Source organism: Sinocyclocheilus grahami, unplaced genomic scaffold (assembly GCF_001515645.1).
Source record: "Sinocyclocheilus grahami isolate Dianchi unplaced genomic scaffold, SAMN03320097.WGS_v1.1 scaffold10.1, whole genome shotgun sequence".
NCBI classification, from domain to species: domain Eukaryota; kingdom Metazoa; phylum Chordata; class Actinopteri; order Cypriniformes; family Cyprinidae; genus Sinocyclocheilus; species Sinocyclocheilus grahami.
This window is the reverse complement of record NW_015505189.1, coordinates 1,585,185-1,607,585: the sequence shown is the minus strand read 5'-3', so window position 1 is coordinate 1,607,585 and position 22,401 is coordinate 1,585,185. Positions and strand designations below refer to the sequence as shown.

Sequence of the window (22,401 nt, the reverse complement as noted above, 5' to 3'; positions counted from 1 at the left end):
ATTATTTTCCACATACTGTACATTATTGTTTCTCCTCTATGCCCCGCCTTTCTGAAACGCGTCAATTTTTACAAAGCTCATCGGTCTGAAAACCGAGGTGTGCTCTGATTGGTCAGCTATCCAGTGCGTTGTGATTGGCCGAATACCTCAAGCGTGTGATGGAAATGTTACGCCCCTTACCATATTGTGATGCCTTGTACCGGCCGGAGCTACGAGACAAAAACATTCAAACCCATTACAAACGAGGCATTTGTTGCATCCAGTGGTGACATAATTACGGATTATAATGACTTATGACTTGAGCGGCGGTGGGCGGGCTTGAGAACAGCGCGGACGGCGGATTCGACGAAGGAGCGTCCGGGGGGCGTGCGGCAACCACATGCGATGACCCCAGGCTGGACTCCGCTTCGTCCACGGTGAAAGCCGATCCGGCAATCCACAGCGCGAAGTTGATGTATTTCCTCAGCAACCAGCACGGATCGGCTCTAGGCATGACGAAGCGGATATCGTCCTCTTTTGGAAGGCCAAACAAAGTAGTTTCGCTTTTACAACGAAACACACGGCAGCAACAATACTACAGCGAGAATCAAAGTTACGCCTTCTTTCTTTAAGCGTGTTAGAAACACGGCAGCTAGGTAGGTGTGGCTGACTCTTAACCTTTATAAAGAATATCTCTTTGGATTTGAGACTTTAGTCTTTGCAACTTTACAGATCTTCTTTATGCACCAAGAGCTTGTAACACACCAAAGAGAAAGGAAAAATTTAAATCGCATCATATGACCCCTTTAAAATATAATAGCTATTTACTAATTGTTATGATTAAAAAGAAAAAAAATGATATTTTATTTCTGCTATATACTGTAAATATTGCATGGGCTGTTTTTGCTTTCGTAAAACATGTAATGTTTTTATGTTCCAAAACCCCAATGGAATTGAGTTTTCCCTAAGCAAACATTTGTGGATGCTGTCTCATAATTAACGGAGAGTAAATAATCTTTTTTTATTTGCCCATAGTAAAACAAACACAAATTAACTATTATCATGCCTCAGTGTAGTTACCTTCGACATGTGGTGTCAATTTGCACTAACCAAACAGCATCTCGAAAAGAGCAAGGCATGTGAGGAATGCAAAAAGAATACTTTCCACTTGATCCCCAAGGGGCTTTAAAACTGTTATCACGATACAGACTCTCCAATCACTTTTAGAGAAAAGAAAAACAACACAAACACAGTGCATGGCTGACTAATGAGTTATAGGCAGCGAGAACATCCCCAAAAATAATAAATGGGCCCGGAGAGGATCCTGCTGAAACAGTGAATAATCATGCTCCTAGATCCTCGTCCTAAAGTCTGAGCCAGCATCAATCAAAGTTCTGCCACATTCAGGCCTTTAGGATATCAGTAACATTCTGAAACAACCACTGCAAGATCTTTTGATCCTACTATCCTACTCTAGATCTGATTAAAGGGTAATCTCATCACAATCATCACTTTAAACGTAAACGGGTGAGATCTTGTTCCACTAAGGCCAATTGTGGATTTCCATTTCGCATGAAGTCTTCGTTTTTCATGAAGACATTATGTGTACTCACCCCTCAGGCCATTCAAGATGTAGATGAGTTTGTTTGTTCATCAGAACAGTTTTGGAGAAATTTAGCATTGTATCACTTGCTCACCAATGGATCATATGCAGTGAATGGGTGCCGTCAGAATAAGTCCAAACAAATGATAAAAAATTTTTTTTTTAAATAACAATAATCCAAATAATTAATCGTACAAACACACAGCTTTTCACTTCACAAGGCGTTAATTGATGCACTGGATTCATATTAATTGAACTTAAACTGTCATTCTGACAGCACCCATTCACTGCAGAGGATCCACTGGCGAGCAAGTGATGCAATAAATTTCTCCAAATTTGTTCTTATTCCAGAAACAAATTCGTCTACATCTTGGATGGCCTGAGGGTGAGGGGTATATCACACTCATTTTTTTCCCTTTAATTATATTGTCTTAATGATTCATAAAGGTTCCTCGGCCTACGTGCGGCGAACATGTAACTGAGTAACGTCAAGCTCGCATCCATGGCGCCCCTAAGCAGGTTTTACCTCAGCGGCCTGTCATCGAGGACACAGGTGCCCATCAGAGCACTGAGCTCCTTTTGTACTCTGTGCCATGATGCCTAGCGCGAACATGATACGGGCCGCGACAGGAATCGTGATAGGGCTTCTGGTCATACATCCCTTCCTATGTGTACACAGGGCCATGTTTGCTGTCATCGGGTTTCTGTCTGTCAGGCACTGGGCTGAGCCAGGGAACTTTAACTCTCCATGAGCGCCTGTCTGTGTGCAGCTGAGAAAGGCTTTGCCATGCTCCTGTATGATCCCTGTTGCATGGCACTGTGGGAGCCCTGCAGCTGCTCCAGTCATTCTCCAGGCATGAGCGAAGAGGAGCATTACGCTCCATTTCCCAAGCGCCCTCTTAAAAGCACTTCAAAAATGGGATACAAAGTTTTAAAAGATGCCTCAAGAAAATCATCCTAGTATAGAAGCTTGTTTCTGCCATGGGATAAAAAATTCAAAAAAGGTAACTGCGACCTTTTATTTCACAATTCTGACTTTTTTTTCTTCGAAGATAAAGGCAGAATTGTGAGATATGAACTGAGAATTTTGAGAAAAATAGTTGAAATTGTGAGAAGTTTATAACTCTCAACTGTGAGATATAAACTCGCAGTTCCATGAAGAAAATTCAGAATTGTGAGATATAAGCTTGCAATGGTGAGTAAGTCGCAATTACATTTTTTATTCCTTGGCAGAAACAAAAAAAAAAAATGAATTGTGAGATGTAAACTCAGAATTCTAAGAAAAAGTTAAACAAATGTGAGACAGAATTCAGAGAAGATAAAAAAGGCAAAATTGAGACACATCTGAATTGCAAGAAAAAAAAAGTCAGAATTGTTAATAAAAAGTCGCAATTACCTTTTTTTATTTTTTTTATTCCATGGCAGAAACAGGCTTCCAATATAATCCATGCTGTGTGTATTTTCCTACATATACAAACAAATATAATATATATGTGTGGTAACACTTTAGAATAGGCAATGCTTATTCCTAATAAGCAACAACACTAATAAGCAACTGGTTAAGAGACCCTAAAATAAAGTGTCATATATGTGGTATATATACTGGTATGCAATTTGAATTTTTTTCCTTTCTCTTAAAGCACTGTTATATTTCTCTCTGATGTCTTTTGAGAAGAAAACTACAATCAACAATCAAAGCTCACTTGTCTTTTCTTAGAGGCCTCTATTCATTAACCTGGTGGGGAACTGTGTGTGCGTCATATGTGGCAGTTTGGGTGGGCCACGATTCTGATTTAATCTAGCACAGCGCCACCACCACCGGAGCGTGTGTCTGTGCGAGAGCTCACTAAAGTAACAAGTCTTCTGTGCTAATGGCCACGTGATTCCCACAGACACCTATCACACTCTTCATTAAGCCACATGGTTGAGTGGCCTTCTAATCTCTCATGACAGCTCACGTCATTCATAACACACACATGAGCAAGTACACAAAGCCCAAAAGAGACAGACACACACCTCTCAGGGTTTAACAGACAGTACTTCTATGCCTCATTACTTACATTTACGAAGTTGTTTTTCTATAACAGTCTTTAACCTTGAGGAAATTTTAGTCATGTACCAATAAGAATGTCAATGTTTAACTATGTGGACAGACCTGAAAGACACTCAATAAATGAAAATTAAAAAGTAGTTAAAGTCATTTTAAGCACAGATATTAAAAATATATATTTTTATATTTTAATAGTTATTACTATAGTATATTTTATGTGTATTTTATTATATATTACAATATATATTTTTACAAATTGTATTTGCAATCAAAACCAGCACTGTGCACAAACGCACTTTAATTGTAAAATTTGTTTAAGTAAACTTACATTTTTTATTAAAGTATAGCAGTCCCTGAATAGTTTTTAAATGTCAGTTTTCATAGAAATAAATTAATTACTTCTAAATGAAAAATTTTAACCATATTTAAAGACAAAAAAAAAAAAAATATTCACAGGATCAGAGCACAACTGCAAAAATAATTATATTAAAAGGCGAGTAAAATGCCATTTCTAAACCGGTTAAAACATTGGAAACATCTGCCTTTAACCATTTCATCGGTTTAAAAGAAGGATTTCCTGCGCAGCATAAACAAAGTCAAGAAAATTCAGGACAAGGCTCATGCGAGAGGGGGTGAGACGCCGCCGCCACTGAAGTCAGGGCCCTTCTTTTGACACTAATGATTGACTTTTCCCCTCCTGTGAAATGCGACTGACGTCATCATAGCTAAAGCTCAAAACAGGGGGCGGGGGGAGGGGGCCGGTGGAACGGCTACATTTTATTTGCATTACATTTTCACAGTGCAAACTTTTAATAGAAAAGGAAATGTTTGGAATATTTAGGTCAGTTCTTCCAAGAGTTCAGGTTTCTGTACTGAGTGCAGCGTTTCATAGTTTTGCCCTCTTTCAGTGGGGTTCGCTCTCAGCAGCTAAACACACAGACCTTCCTCTGTAGCCACCACTGACGTCAGCAGTCACCTAGCAACAGTCTTATGGTGTAAAAGCAGCAGTGCTGACACTGTTTTCAAATAAGAGAGAAACAGAGTGTGAGAGAGAGAGAGAGAGAGAGACAGACAGATGGTTAAAGTAAGAAAGGAGACAAAAAAAAGGAGGAAAAAGGAGAGCAGCAACGTTTTTAAGATACTTGTGTTTCAGTGGCATAATGTATTACCACAGTAATTGAATGCTTCCTCAAACACACACATATTTGGAGCTTTATTTATTTATTTTTTTTAGAATAAAGCATTCCAAAAACTCTCAAATTGGGCTGAATTGATTTAGCTTATTTTTCCGTGCCTTCACAGACTAATGGGACTTCGGACATTAAAATCAAATTTAAATTCTCCCAAACAAACATATACAAAATAAATAAAATATTAAACAAAAAGGCTATAAAAAATACCTGTGTTTCCAAAACAAAGTATTTATCCTGGAAATTAAAAATTAAAGCTTAAAAAATCAGGTCAGTCTGATTTAGATTTATTTTTACAGAATTGTGTATTTAAAATATTTTTTAAATACAGCTCTTACATTTAAATTGTCATGTGTAACAACTCATGCATTAAAAAATTTATTAATTAAAATAAATAAATAAATCTTGCATGCCTTTCATTCTAGTGTCATGGAAATCAAAGAGCCAAAGACAAGCCACAATCACAATCCTTAAGTAAATTGAACACAGGCTTCCCGAGCTCAGGAACTCACACATTAACTCTCCATACGACCTGACCATGTGTTCGTCCCCCCGCAGCCGGCCAAGTGAACAAACAGCTTTTTCAAATGCTGGACACATACAAGGATCAACAACCTCCTTGTGGACTTAAGAGCAACTAGGCCACCTTAAATGTTTGAGTGTCTGGGAACCTTATGGTGCAATAAACCTTTCCCGATAAGCCATGCAGAAAATCCCTGGGCCTACTTAAAACCAATGAGATGTGCAGAGTGTGTGGCTAATATAAAGAGGGGAGGTGTGCCAGACGTCCCCCGTTTTGACCCGTGGGTCTCCTAGTCTGCTTTCGACCCCGTCCACTAAGGGAAGGTATGAACCCATCACTTCAACACATCCAGGAAAAGCCACTTATCTCTCAACTGTTTCCATTAATGTCCCCAAAACATTGAGACACAAAGAACTGCATGAATATGACGAGTGAAAGCACACACACACACACACAAACGGCTTGTGGAGAGAGAGCGAGAAAGTGCAGTTAAGAAGCTGGGGAAATGAGGAACAGCCAAAGTACGGTTTAACAAGTGTTTGGCTTGGACCGCTTGTCCTCAAAAATCCCTCCTGTGCTAAATTAATAAGCTTTATCAATGTTATTCATGTCAATCACATGTAATGTATTAAAGGAACCACTGCTGCACTAGTGGGAGAATATACAGCAACTGGAGCTGAATGAGACATCAAGACAAATTAAAAGAAACCATGCACACACGTGGTCAAGGCAGTAACAAGAAGAAAAAAGAAAAGAAAAAATGTATTATTAAAAAAAGAATCAAATGAAAATGTATTTAATAAAAAGTAACACCGTGTTAGTAAACCTGACTAACAGCAACACTAAAGCGCTTTAAGCAACGGCTGCTCAGCTCGGCTCAGCCAGAATGAAAAACTAAAGAGCTGCAAGCTAATTGCTGGCGATCATGACGCAAACGGTTTCTAAGGTAACCGAGTTTTGGAGTAGCCGCTCCAGCATTTCCTCATCTGTTTGCACTCACACCAGCAGGCTGACAATGCACTCGCTGCATCCTGTTTCAGTCTGCAGACAGAAACGCCACTGATCTGTGTTAACCCTTTCCTCCTTAACCTGGAGAACTCCAGCGTGCTAGAATTACTCACAGCACAGGGCTGTTAGGATCCTGTCGGGTGGAAGTCTGGGGGGGGGGGAAATAAGAGGGGTTTTCGGGAAGTAACAGAGAGGAACAGCTGGTTTTATGTTACGGTTCTTTGTGTCTACCTTAAAATGCAACGGACAACTTACGAACTGAGAGAGATGCAAAGAATGCATCTGAAAGCGTGAACCTTTGAAATATTCCAGCTTGGCACGGTTCCTGGCACAACAGAACACATTTATTGCTCCCCTCAATGAAGAGCACATTTCACATTAAAACCAGCCCAACACATTATTAGATAATCAAGCACAATTACATTGTGAACGCACTGTAAATCTAGAGGAAAGATTTTGTAATAGTTTAACAATATTAGTTCATTTGCATTTTAACAAAAAATTTACTAAATAAAAATTATTATTAATAATAATAATAAACATAATTCGGGAAGTTAAAACAGTAATTTTTGTTAATTTCTCAATAACAAAAATAATAATAATTTGGTTCTTATTAAATAAGAGTAACGTCCAGTAAAGAGTACGGTGTAAAGATCATTCCTCACTGTTGTTTAGACCCTGCTCCTCATTTTAAATTTGCGACTTGGGTCGGGGAGAGGATTTACGTAACCAGTGTTAACAGATACAACACACAAAACCACCAATTTATACATGATGCAAAAAGAAGGCAGTCACTCAGAAACAGCAGCCCAAAAATATAACTTAATCCTAAAATGTGTGAATAGTTTTAAATTCCTCATTTCAAGATTGTCCCCTTCTTTCCAACATACACACACACACACACACACACACACACACACACACACACACACTCATACTAGTCCATTCAGAGAATGAGACCAAAACCTCACTCGCACTCTAATAATGGAAATAGATCACAGCGCTTCATCTCACACATAATAGGGCCAAGCCTCCCCATTCTCTTTTCACTTGTTTTAAAAGGCATTCTCAGAGATTCACACCCTGTTTCACATCACTTCATCTTTTTCATTTATGACTATAAACTACATTTTTGAAACCTATTGCTGTCATTGTTTTCAAGCTGTAATTTTCATCTAAAGAAAGAAATATTAAAATTGAAACTATCAGACCTCTATGAGAAAACACACACACACACACAGACAACGGTTTGTCATGTCTCCGAGCGCTCAGTATGGTCGGAGTGTTCTCTACTCTGATCATGCCGTTGAGGAGGCAGTCAGTAAATTGTACATGGCAATAAGTAAAACTTGGCCTTTTTCTGTAGACATACTCTCATACGTCACCACTTAGTGACGTCAATGTTATATCATTCCACATGGCATTAGTGCAGGAGAACGTGACAGCTGAGAGGAGCTCCACTCCACTTTTCTACCGTCTCACACACACACACACACACCTTTTCTCTCTCCCACTCTCTTTGCTTTATATTTAAGGGTTGCTTAGTACAACTGTGTAATTTTAATTACTAAAAGACTTGTACTTAAATTACAAAATTAAATAAATTGTTTGTTGCACTCAGATTTTGTGTGTGTGTGTGTGTGTAGTACTATACAAAAAGGGATACAACATGAAAAGAAAAAGAAAAAAACAAAGAAAAAAAATCCTGTCTGTTTATATTAATAAAAATATAATTTAACAATTTTACATAATTTACCAACTTGAAAAAGACAATACTGCTGACTGTACTTACAATAACGCCACGCTATCTGTGTGACAGCCTTTGTCTCTTATTATTTTAAGTCCTCTGTATTATGACAGTAAAGCACAGCTGATGTTTCAAAAGTCTCAATGAGACATTAAGACTGTGGCACAACATTATTGCACACACCATGGCAGAAGGCCATGTAATACCACACAGGCTTTATGAGTGACTGCAAATGCTCCTGCTAAATCCAAAATAAAATTTAGAGACTGAATCAGAGCCCAGCTCTGACTGAAGAGGCCCAGCTCTGAATTTATTCACAGAAACACACTAGCACCACATTCAGCAGAAGAAAACATTTCAATACATTAGTTAACAACTAATGGGTGAAGCATCAACTTTGCTAAAGGTAGAAAAACATTCATATATAAGATTTGTGCGCAACAAGGCATTTATACCTAAATAAATGATGCACTTATGCGATTGCTTTCTTATTTTGAGTAGCTTACATAAACCGATGTTTGGGTGATGATGTTTTACTGTGAATTGCCGGCCGCACGCACTTTCACCTCACTGACACCTCAGCGGCGGTAAAAAGTAAATCCCTCTCATCAAGTCCAATGAATTATGAATTGTCAGTCTCGCTGTTCTTTCATAAATACATAATATGGAGTGCTTTCCAAATGTGCCACATGCATTGCAGGGGATTCCCGGTCGAGGACATCTCCCACATTCAGCCATCTCATTCGCAAAAGTGATCGATTCATTTTCAACTGAGGGAAATAGCACACATGGTATTATATTCATATATATATACTATATATATATACTATATATACTATATATATATACTATATATATATATATATATATATATATATATATATATATATATATATATATATATATATATATGAAATGTGGTGTAAATATCATTTTCACAAATAATTCCAATTCTTCTTTTGGAGTAGAAAGACTGAAATAGTACTTTCTTGTAAAATATACTCTAATAATCTTTGTTGTAGTCACAAGTAATTTTACAGTGTGTACATAACTTTTTATGAAGTCTTCATTAATCAAATTAATTCAGATTTCACAATAAAGAAAGATATTTCATTCATACAATTGCAATAATTTGAATATAAAATACTCACCAATAAATTTCCAATTTCAATAAAACAACAGCATAAGCACGAACAGCGCTTTCTCAGCAGAGTGCACTATAATGGAAACACTGTCACAATCAGCAGTAAGCTGTTAAACAAACTGTATTTCATCACATAAACACTGGTCAGTTAGTGGAGTGTGAAAGATGCAGGCCCGTGTGACAGCATTTTAACCTTCCGTGACTTCAGCATTACTTATGTACGTCTAAACCTTCTGGGCCCTCACTTACGGTGTTGAAAAAGATTAGCTGAAACCTTACCTAAGCAAAATATATTAAACCTCCCAGAAGCTGGCAAAACTGAAAATAGCTATGAGCCAAGTAGTGATTGTTCTCATTCTCTTCGCTTTCATGAGGTCACGAACATCACGAAATACCCAAACCTCTCTACGAACACATATGGCAAAACACCCCAGAGACAAATAACAAATGCCAACTTCACAGCTTCCATATCAACATGAGCCACTAACAGCAAATGACCAAGCTACATTCCATTCTGATAGCAACAACAACAAATTACACAAATGTGTTTTCTATAAAGTATATCTATATTTTAAATGTTTATATTACCAATATTTTTGAATGATAATAATATGTAAACATTTGTCATCAATTATGACAAATGTCAGCCCTGTTCATCAGATTACATATCATTTATTTTGCAAAGGCACTCGTACAACAATTACACTTTATACGTAAATTTTAAATACGCAATGATAATAATGACAATAATTGAAAAAAAAAAAATGCTTTGCTGGCCATAAATGCAGGGAATCCATAATAAATCCTAAGCAGGCAAACTAAAAGTCAGTTTTATCTAAATGAACTGGGTGGCGCTGTGGAGCAAGTTGATTGTATTTTATCACAGAATGTCATTGTTTGCCTCGTGAAGTTTGGAATTACTTTGATCAAAATGATCTTACTTAATGATCTTACAAAATTGAATTACTTTTGATCAAATAAATGTCGGTGTGCATTCTTATTGCTATCAGACTGAGGAGCCAACTTTCACCCGAGCATGTGAATATTATTGTTTTTCTCAACATTAACATGTGAAACAATATCAACACGATAAACATAGGCCGAGTGTATGTATGTTCTGCACTGTAATTGGCACGGTCTGCTTTATTTTTTTCTGTTTGCTCTGCTTGAGCTTGAATGCTTTTGTTCTTTATACACACACACACACACACACACACACATATGTTTACACACATTTTCAACTAAAAGAAAACCTTGAGATATAACAATGTTGTTGAACATTGTGTAATCAATTGCATGTTCAGAAATGGTGACAAAAGCTTGACTATTAAAAAAAAATGTCTTTCTCATTAAACATTACTTAAACTAATATTTGAATACTATATATATATATATATATACACATACATTCATTCTAACATTCAGTAGTTGGAGTAAGTGCTTTGAGACACTACATGGCACCAACTAGCTTGAGTTCATCACAAAGTGATGAAACATGAAAGCAGCACCCATATGTTACCATGGGCAACTGTGAAATATCCAGCTTAGCTGCTCTATGCCACGATTGACCAATGACTGACCACACCAGTGATGCTCCTCATGATGGTTTTAGCTTGATGTTGATCTACGCACACACATACTAATTCAAGGCTGTAAGCATTATGGTTCTTATGCTGACTGCTGCATTTTCGTAAACTGTATTTCGACATGTACAGCTTACAATGTGATTAAAGTGCAAACAGAGTATGCGACACAATTGGCTGGTGGTCATGTTGGGATTCTCTGTGCAATTCTTTCTGCATTTTCTTCAATTGCTCAGCTCTTCTTTCACCATGCCCTTTATCAGCACAGTATAACTAAGATGTCCGACAACATAGAGAAGACGCATGGAATGAACCTAAAAAATGTCCAATGTCTTCAATGTATGCTCTGTAAACAATACTGCTTACCCTTAATGATAAACAAATTAGAATGATCACATTCAATAAATCAAACATCTTAAATCATCAGTTTAAAATGTTCAAATAAAAACATGCACACTTCTTTGCATTCTGTTTGCTACTGCTCCAACTTTCTAGCTACCGTCGTAAGTGATCAAATTGAAGACGTTTCTTGACTAAATATTTAAATATACATAAACAGGAAAAACGCATGTTTTATACAAATTATGTATTTTTCTGGATTTTGGAAATAGAAATGTATCATGCAAAGTCAGTATAGATGAAAAAAATCAAGCTCATCACAACCCTGACAAATCATTTTTGTTATCTGAAACTAAAAATCCTTTTCTTCATCCATTGTTTCTTATCTAATAAGCCTGTATCACAATTTAATTCACACTTCTTAAAGATTCAGTACATCGTAACCAGTACTTTTTGACCTTAACAAAAACAGATTCTTTCCAATAAGTGACTCCTCTAAAACAGCCACAACCTGTCCTCATCTGATCTGCAAATAACGGCTTCTTTGTGTGAGTGTGCGCGCATACACTTTGTTCAACTGTTATGGTCATAACTCGAGGGGCTAAATTCAGTTCTGACTCTAAAATATATGATAATGTATCAAATAAACCAAATTCCATCTAACTGCATTACTTTTAGCTCAGCTTCAATGATAAAGTTAGCTATGTAAGAAAAACACAAAAAGGAACGAGGCATTGTTTGCTGCTCGGCCCCTAGCATCTCTACAATATAATCACTGCTCCAGTGCTATGTTAAATGTGACTGGGCTTTGTTATGATTATCAACTGATTTAAAGATCCAAGCCACATAAACATCTCAAACAGCCTGGCTACTTCATATAGTGGTCCATCTTTAAAGCGCCATAATCCTGCCATCAGTTCTAAACACAGCTCAGGCTGTGACGAACATTGGGCTGAAAATGCAATGAGTCACAGGTGGCTTGAAGAGAGGACTGTGTACAAGTAAAAAAAGTCATGAGACCATACGTGAGACACAGCACTGACCGGACCAACAAGCAAAAAAAAAATATATATATATACACTCACGCACACATTAAGACCCTGCCACAAGAGAAAAACTACAAAGTGCCAGTAACATAAAAGAATAAATAAATATACATTATTTTCTCACACCAACAAATTTAACAGCAGAACATAAAGAAGGCTAAATCTGTGTTTACTTCAGACTGCCCATGACGTTTTTTCACAACTGATAATGACTGATAATAACCTTACACTCTCACATTTTCAAGGTCTGTACAAGGAGAATGTGAAAAAAAGTATAAAAAAAAGTTTTAAAAATATATATATATAAAATAAAACTGTAAATATATATAAAATATAAATAGCTTATTTTGCGGTTTACACAAAAAAGTAGAAAGCAGAAAAAAGGCAGATCAACATCACTCAAAGTAGAATATATTTACTCTAGCTTATTTTTATTTTTACTAAAAGTTGTAACTTAAACATAACATTTATTATTATTATTATAATTTATAATACCCATTTTAAATTGGAGAATACTAATACTAATATAATGCATTCCTTAAAATCAAGCCATCTAAACAGGATTGTGTGCGAGTATGAACAAAAGGAAAAAAGCTTAACTATCAAAAACAGTCAGAAAGAATCAGAGTGTCTCACTTGTAACTTCATAGCCCCTTTCACACAGTAATACCAATAAATTGCCGTAAAATTTTCGGAACGTGTGCCGTTCACACAGGTAACGACGTTGCGTCTTTTTACGGTAAAGCACCATGCACACATCAGTTTCAAAATACAGGTAAATTCTGTGACATGATTAACGGAAAAAAATGATCTTTACATGGCTGCGCGTCCCGGTGTTGTGTTTGTAAACAACATGGAGGGGTCGTCAGTGTTTTTGTTGATGTTTTCATTTTTGTGTCAAACGTTCACATTCATGCAGCTGCTTTTGGCCCAGAGACATCGCATTAGACGACTTCAAAACCGAACTACACAGAGCAGAGTAAATGCGTCATCTGCGTCAGAATGTTACGATTGGCCCGGAGTAGACGTCTTACATTCTGAACTCGTACGTGCTCATACCGGTAATCTTGTGCTGCGTTCACACAAGAGCGTATTACCGGTAATTTATTGGTAACGTTATTTTTGCTGGAACAAATTTATCAGTATTTTCAAAAAGTTCCTGTTCACACATTATCTCTTAACCGTAATTTACCGGTAATTTACCAGTAAAGACTGAATGAGTGAAAGGGGCTCATGACTCAAAATGAGAATGAGACAGTAAAGTTGCACAAACACACCTATTGAAAATTCACTGTACAACAATTTTCCTTCACTAAAAATTTAAATTGGAGCACACACATTGACGTTTGTGTTCAATGTGCCACTTTTAAGTGCACTTCTCCAGCTCCCTTTTGATGAGATGAGGGCACAGATGAATTTTAAAAAATGCATGAATGGCGTAAATATTTAATGGACTGACGACTCAAATTTTTTTGTAGTTCTATGCATAAGCCATCACGATAACAACTTTTTGTTGTGTGATATACTGCCCCAGAAATAATTGCGATAAACCATATTATTGTCATTTTAAGAAGATAATCATAATAAAAAAGCATAAAAATGCAAGAAGGCCAAAACACTTTAAAATGACAACAAACTTTTAATTCTTAAGAATATTTAGATCATGGAAATTAAGTATCACAATATTAGATACCTTAAAAAAACTTGAATAAACAGTAAATAAAACAAGTAGAAAAAGTAACAAGCAGAAAAAAGAAAAATTCACAAATAACTTGTATAGAGATTTTTCCATCTACAGATTTTTCCCGGACCTTCTTTTCTCTGTAAATTAAGGGTGCACTGTATTGCTGAAAAACACAATCTCTACTTAGCAGTCAGATGTCCATATGAACAAAGGCATAGATCCCTAAACAAGGCCATATCTGCAGCAACTTTTTTGTAGAAGCATTTTTAAAATTTGAACTAGCACCAACTACACCACGTTATGTTCGAGAAGCTGCAAAAGACACAGGCGCAAGTGGAAAGCAAAAAACATGATGACATTAATTTTTATGTAAATATAATGGGCAATATATTGCATCACCAAAAATGATTGAGGTCATGTACATATACTGTGCGGTAAGTCGATATATTGATTATTGCGGCAGGCCTATCTAACATGCATTGTGAAAGCTCTCATCTCATCATATGCAAAAGTACATTTTGAATATATTTGTCTCCATAAGCACCAACAAAAGATAGGAGCTAGAATTATATACTGCCGCAATTCAAACTAGGACAAGATGGAGTGCAAACTTACAGATCCCATGTGAGGGAGAACTGATGCTACTGCTCAGTAAGAACAGGTGCTTGCAGGTCAAAATAATGTCTGAAACTGGTCATACTGAAACCTCAATTCATGAGCGTGACTGGAACAGTGCACTCATTCAAAGCACACTCAAATCACTTGAAGCACAAAGTGAATGGCCTTATGTGCAACCAAGTAAAGAAGGAACTAAACTCTTTATAAATGGTGTGAAAACATGCAAAGCTCTGATACAGTTTTTTTTTTAAAGATGAAGATGTGTCCTGTAAAATACTGCCTTTATGTAAGTGCAGAAACAAGTCAGGATGACTACATGAAAACCCAGCACTATGTTTCAGTATATTTAATTTGCCGCACATGTTTGATGACCTTGAATTTAGTGTTTAAACATGACCTTTTACCCTTGGCTGGGGCCGACTTTTTGGGCAATGTGGGCTTGACGTTAAAAAATAAATAAAAATCAAACAACTGCAAGCACCATATCCTACTCAATGAACTAACAAAGTTACTTAAAGATAAACTGCATGTGTCTAAAAAGTTAAATAAACAGTCTGCTGATTTTCCATTATCTCACACACACATAACATAAACCAAAAACTTTTGGTAAAACTTTTCACTTAACACTAGAACGCAAAAGAAGAGCCAATCAAAGGAAAACATTTATATACTCTACTTACGGCACAGACACTGGGACAAGCGCTGCCCCACTTTTCAAGTGTTTGAATCAATGATTAATAGTGTAAGTTTTGAGTAAATGCGTCATCTGCGTCAGAATGTTACGATTGGCCCGGAGTAGACGTCTTACATTCTGAACTCGTACGTGCTCATACCGGTAATCTTGTGCTGCGTTCACACAAGAGCGTATTACCGGTAATTTATTGGTAACGTTATTTTTGCTGGAACAAATTTATCAGTATTTTCAAAAAGTTCCTGTTCACACATTATCTCTTAACCGTAATTTACCGGTAATTTACCAGTAAAGACTGAATGAGTGAAAGGGGCTCATGACTCAAAATGAGAATGAGACAGTAAAGTTGCACAAACACACCTATTGAAAATTCACTGTACAACAATTTTCCTTCACTAAAAATTTAAATTGGAGCACACACATTGACGTTTGTGTTCAATGTGCCACTTTTAAGTGCACTTCTCCAGCTCCCTTTTGATGAGATGAGGGCACAGATGAATTTTAAAAAATGCATGAATGGCGTAAATATTTAATGGACTGACGACTCAAATTTTTTTGTAGTTCTATGCATAAGCCATCACGATAACAACTTTTTGTTGTGTGATATACTGCCCCAGAAATAATTGCGATAAACCATATTATTGTCATTTTAAGAAGATAATCATAATAAAAAAGCATAAAAATGCAAGAAGGCCAAAACACTTTAAAATGACAACAAACTTTTAATTCTTAAGAATATTTAGATCATGGAAATTAAGTATCACAATATTAGATACCTTAAAAAAACTTGAATAAACAGTAAATAAAACAAGTAGAAAAAGTAACAAGCAGAAAAAAGAAAAATTCACAAATAACTTGTATAGAGATTTTTCCATCTACAGATTTTTCCCGGACCTTCTTTTCTCTGTAAATTAAGGGTGCACTGTATTGCTGAAAAACACAATCTCTACTTAGCAGTCAGATGTCCATATGAACAAAGGCATAGATCCCTAAACAAGGCCATATCTGCAGCAACTTTTTTGTAGAAGCATTTTTAAAATTTGAACTAGCACCAACTACACCACGTTATGTTCGAGAAGCTGCAAAAGACACAGGTGCAAGTGGAAAGCAAAAAACATGATGACATTAATTTTTATGTAAATATAATGGGCAATATATTGCATCACCAAAAATGATTGAGGTCATGTACATATACTGTGCGGTAAGTCGATATATTGATTATTGCGGCAGGCCTATCTAACATGCATTGTGAAAGCTCTCATCTCATCATATGCAAAAGTACATTTTGAATATATTTGTCTCCATAAGCACCAACAAAAGATAGGAGCTAGAATTATATACTGCCGCAATTCAAACTAGGACAAGATGGAGTGCAAACTTACAGATCCCATGTGAGGGAGAACTGATGCTACTGCTCAATAAGAACAGGTGCTTGCAGGTCAAAATCTCGGCATGAAAAGAGCTTTCCTGGAGCATTTCAGTCCTTGGTAGTGCAATTGAAGCAAACAATTAACTATGGGTGGCAAGGCACTGTCAAAGGACCTCCGGGATAAAGTTGTGTATAGGCACTAGTCAGGAGATGGATTTAAAAAAATTCAAAGGCTTTATCAATGCCTAGAAGCACAGTGAAGTCTATTATTAAGAAGTGGAAGGTTTGGTACAACACAGACCCTCCCAGGATCAGGATGTCACTCCAAACTGGATGAAAGAGCCAGGAGGAAACTGGTCAGAGAGGCTACCAAGAGGCCTACAGCAACTCTAAAAGAGAGTTGTCAATGTGAAGAAGGTTTATCTTCCAACATGACAATGACCCAAAGCACACAGCAAAACTAACCACACAGTGGTTGAAAGAGAAAAAGGTGAATGTCCTTGCATGGCCTAGGCAGAACCCAGACTTAAACTCCATTGAAAATCTGATGAAATGACTTGAAGACTGCAGTCCACAAACGGTCACCATCAAATTTAACTGAACTTGAGCAGTTCTGCAAAGAATAGTAGGCAAATATTGCAAAGTCTAGGCCTGTCACGATAACAACTTTTTGTTGTGCAATATATTGCCCCAGAAATAATTGCGATAAACAATATTATTTTCATTTTAAGACCATTTTATGCCACTGAATATATAATCATAATATAAAAGCATAATAATACAAGAAGGCCAACACACTTTCAAGAAAAATGCAAGAAAAATTCACAAATGTCGTGTATGAAGATTTTTCTATCTACAGATTTTTCCCTGACCTTCTTTTCCCTGTAAACTAAGGGTGCACACTATTGCTGAAAAACACAATCCCTACTTAGCAGTCAGATGTTCGTATGCACAAAGGCATAGACCCCTAAACAAGGCCATATCTGCAGCAACTTTTTTGTAGAAGCATTTTTTAAATTTGAACTAGCACCAACTACACCACGTTATGTTCGAGAAGCTGCAAAAGACACAGGTGCAAGTGGAAAGCAAAAAACATGATGACATTAATTTTTATGTAAATATAATGGGCAATATATTGCATCACCAAAAATGATTGAGGTCATGTACATATACTGTGCGGTAAGTCGATATATAGATTATTGCGGCAGGCCTATCTAACATGCATTGTGAAAGCTCTCATCTCATCATATGCAAAAGTAAATTTTGAATATATTTGTCTCCATAAGCACCAACAAAAGATAGGAGCTAGAATTATATACTGCCGCAATTCAAACTAGGACAAGATGGAGTGCAAACTTACAGATCCCATGTGAGGGAGAACTGATGCTACTGCTCAGTAAGAACAGGTGCTTGCAGGTCAAAATAATGTCTGAAACTGGTCATACTGAAACCTCAATTCATGAGCGTGACTGGAACAGTGCACTCATTCAAAGCACACTCAAATCACTTGAAGCACAAAGTGAATGGCCTTATGTGCAACCAAGTAAAGAAGGAACTAAACTCTTTATAAATGGTGTGAAAACATGCAAAGCTCTGATACAGTTTTTTTTTTAAAGATGAAGATGTGTCCTGTAAAATACTGCCTTTATGTAAGTGCAGAAACAAGTCAGGATGACTACATGAAAACCCAGCACTATGTTTCAGTATATTTAATTTGCCGCACATGTTTGATGACCTTGAATTTAGTGTTTAAACATGACCTTTTACCCTTGGCTGGGGCCGACTTTTTGGGCAATGTGGGCTTGACGTTAAAAAATAAATAAAAATCAAACAACTGCAAGCACCATATCCTACTCAATGAACTAACAAAGTTTCCATATTTATACAACTTAAAGATAACAAATTGCATGTGTCTAAAAAAGTTAAATAAACAGTCTGCTGATTTTCCATTATCTCACACACACATAACATAAACCAAATACTTTTGTTAAACCTTTTTACTTCACACAAGAATGCAAAAGAAGAGCCAATCAAAGGAAAACATTTCAAACTCTATACTCTATTTACGGCACAGACACCGAGACAAGCGCTGCCCCACTTTTCAAGTGTTTGAATCAATGATTAATAGTGTAAGTTTTGTTTCACTTCAATACAAACACAACATTCTGAGCAGCATTATAAGAGTGCTGTAAAATAACGTCTTGTGGGTGAAAAGTAAATGTTTTCCTGTAGTACTGAGAAAAGGCAATATTACTATGATTCTACTAAACAGACATTTTCATTAAATGTGCTCTTGAAACTTGTTAAAAAAAGGATCAAATATATATTTACAGCCAGGACACATATTCATCTTTAAAAATAAAACTGTATCAGACTACTGGAACAACATGGGGATGCAACCCAAAACTTCACATAAGTAAGCCTAAACGCAATTTTGATCCTGAAATGTGCACTGCGTTCACTCTAAAATACCAAACAAAGTTACACTGAAATGTTTAGCAAATAAAGAAAAGTTCTCACCCCATCACAGTGAAACAATCAAACCCAAATACATTTGGGAGCTAGGCAACAGGTGACTGACCCAATATTAAGACCTGGCCCAACAACAATGTATACAAAATACTAATACTATCACACTTATGATATAAACTCTGTGGATTATTGCTGTATAAGGAGTGTGCTGTCGTGGTGTAGTGTGATGGGGTATCAGGAGTGTGTTTAGGATGGCAATGTACACTCTTAAAAATTAAGGGTTTCAAAAAGGGCTTTTCGCAGCAATGCCATAGAAGAATCATTTTTGGGTCCCCAAAGAACCTGTCAGTGAATTGTTCTTCAAAGAACCATTTTCTGTTAATGTGAAGAACATTTTAAACCTTTTTCCCCACTATAAATAACTTTTTGTTGAATAGAAAAGTTCCATGGATGTTAACAGTTCTTCATGGAACTAGAAATGCAAAGAAAGAACCTTTAGTTTTATGAGTGTATGTTGCCTTTTGAAGTGTCAGGAGTGTGCATCAGGAGTATGATGATTTGTGATGTGTTTTATAGTGCATATAAGGAATGTGTTGGTATATATCAACTGGTAACAGAGTTGATGGACTGCTGAACAGCCCCTACCTGTTCTCTGGATATACAGGGCAGAGAAGGTCTGCGGGGCATCTTACAACTGCCATAATAACTGCTGGAGGTCTCTCCCAAAGAAACACAGCTGGACCTTCTCCTGGGTCTGATGACGGGAACCTTCTCCTCCGCGTTAGGAATCCTGCCGGCCGTCTCCCTCGGTGGGTAATAGTGATCAAAACAAAGCGCCAGCAGAGTGCCGGAGACCCCCGCCATACACGCCAGCACCGGCCTGAGGGACGGAGACAGGCAGCCGAGGCTGGTGAAGGACAGCAGCCACACCATGCTGGCGAAGACCAGGATCAGGACGCTGTGTTTGAGTTTGAGAGTGGGGATGAGAGTGAGCAGACCCACGCAGCCCAGCACAAACAGCAACCTGCCCATCATTTGCATCTGATGGTGCTCCTCTCCCCACTGCAACAAGCGCAAGACCATCAAATCCCCCAAGTAGCATGATGCTGGTAAGGACAAAAGCCAACATCTGCTGCTTTCCCTCTTCGTCCGCCTCAGGTAGAGGGTGAGGAAGAAATACGCGCACCCGATGCTGAATAAAGGACTGATGGACTGGGAGAAATCAAAGAGTAAAGTCCGCAGCTCCGAGACGCCGTGTTCACTCTGAAAGCTCCAAGAAATGAAGCAGGAGAGCGCCAGAACTGCCAGCGCTCCCACGTAGAGAGCCGAGCCGCGGAATAGTTTGGACTTGAGGATATCCTCATTGCAAAGCCTGCAGACGTTGAACAAAAAGCCCCTCGGATGGTCTTGTTTTAACGGAGTGACGCAGCTCTTCACATAGCCGTTCCTGAGGCTCTCCGCGCTGTTTGCATTGCCACCAACACCATCGTGCTGTCTGCTTTTACTGTGCAAACCCTCTCCTTCCTCCCGCACAGCCATGTTGTCCTCCTCCGGTGCTCTTTAAACTTTCATTCCTCCGAGATAAATCCTCCGTGTGTCAACGTTTCACTACATGACGGCAAACGCGCTCCATGGTCACTCAAACGTGCTCAGGCATTTTGGCCAGGAGGAAAAGAGGCTGAAATGTTGTTGTTTTTTCGCAGACTCGAGCTCTATGTCGCCGTCTAGGTGCGACAATTTGTAACAATGACCAGAGCGCGAGAGACAGACGCGCGGCTGAATAAAGGACTGATGGACTGGGAGAAATCAAAGAGTAAAGTCCGCAGCTCCGAGACGCCGTGTTCACTCTGAAAGCTCCAAGAAATGAAGCAGGAGAGCGCCAGAACTGCCAGCGCTCCCACGTAGAGAGCCGAGCCGCGGAATAGTTTGGACTTGAGGATATCCTCATTGCAAAGCCTGCAGACGTTGAACAAAAAGCCCCTCGGATGGTCTTGTTTTAACGGAGTGACGCAGCTCTTCACATAGCCGTTCCTGAGGCTCTCCGCGCTGTTTGCATTGCCACCAACACCATCGTGCTGTCTGCTTTTACTGTGCAAACCCTCTCCTTCCTCCCGCACAGCCATGTTGTCCTCCTCCGGTGCTCTTTAAACTTTCATTCCTCCGAGATAAATCCTCCGTGTGTCAACGTTTCACTACATGACGGCAAACGCGCTCCATGGTCACTCAAACGTGCTCAGGCATTTTGGCCAGGAGGAAAAGAGGCTGAAATGTTGTTGTTTTTTCGCAGACTCGAGCTCTATGTCGCCGTCTAGATGCGACAATTTGTAACAATGACCAGAGCGCGAGAGACAGACGCGCTCGCGCTCTGCAGCGCAGCCAAACCGCGCCGCCTTCAATTTATGCCTGTATCTTTCATTTCTACTCATTTTTCCTTGCCTCAGTGCGGTATTTGAACAATACCACAGAATGCTGAATATATCTATATGTAGAAAATACATAACAAGACTTAAAATACAGCATATATGTAGGCTATATGTGTGAGTGAGTGTATCCTTAGAAACTTTGGAGTCGTGTGTATGTATACATACGTTGTCTTTATTATTTGTTTATACGCACGATTGTAGCATATGATTGAGCTAAGTCACTAATCAGTCAGGTAAATAGTGTTGATTATTCTATCTTTTACGTTTTCGGCTGTAACGAGACAACATGCCCTTATGGTTTAAATGCATAAGCACCACAAGAGGTCACTAACACGGACATTATGTTACGGCTGAGCTATCAACAGTTTCTTACCAATGATTGGGATCCAGAGGCTAAGCTGACCAAGGAACCCCCTAATATTACTGTGTTTTACTTGTAACACTGCATACTATCTCATCATTATTACATTAAGCTAATTTTGCTTGAGTTTCTCAGCTAGCCTATACCTTTTCATTCTTTCTGTTCTAAAAGCAAAATCAACCAAAAATGATATCATCAAATACACTCTTAAAAATAAAGGTGCTTCAAAAGGTTCTTCAAGCGATGCCATAGAAGAACCATTTTTGGTTCCACAAAGAACCATTCAGTCAAAGGTTCTTTAAAGAACCATCTCTTTCTTACCTTTTTATAATCTGAAGAACCTTTTTTCACCACAAAGAAGCTTTTGTGAAACAGAAAGGTTCTTCAGATGTTAAAGGTTCTTTATGGAACCATTTAGACAACAAGGTTCTTCTATGGCATCGTGAAGCACCTTTATTTTTAAGAGTGTACCAACCAAATACCAGCTGTATCCGTTAGCATTAGCTGATACACTGTGAACTAATGTGAAGAATTGTTTTTATTAACTTACATTAAAGGATTACTATGTTAG

General features: G+C 37.8%; 1 protein-coding gene across 1 annotated transcript in view; it reads right to left on the bottom strand.

The window, feature by feature from the left end:
• The window catches only part of pde3b (phosphodiesterase 3B), a 71,750-nt gene extending 50,965 nt beyond the window's left edge, over positions 1 to 20,785 (bottom strand). Inside the window, exon 1 of the mRNA XM_016283044.1 lies at positions 19,692 to 20,785. Within this exon, the coding sequence (XP_016138530.1) occupies positions 19,692 to 20,585 (894 nt within the window). The 5' untranslated portion in view covers positions 20,586 to 20,785. The remainder of the gene's footprint in view (positions 1 to 19,691) is intronic.
• Between the last annotated feature and the right edge of the window lie 1,616 nt (positions 20,786 to 22,401).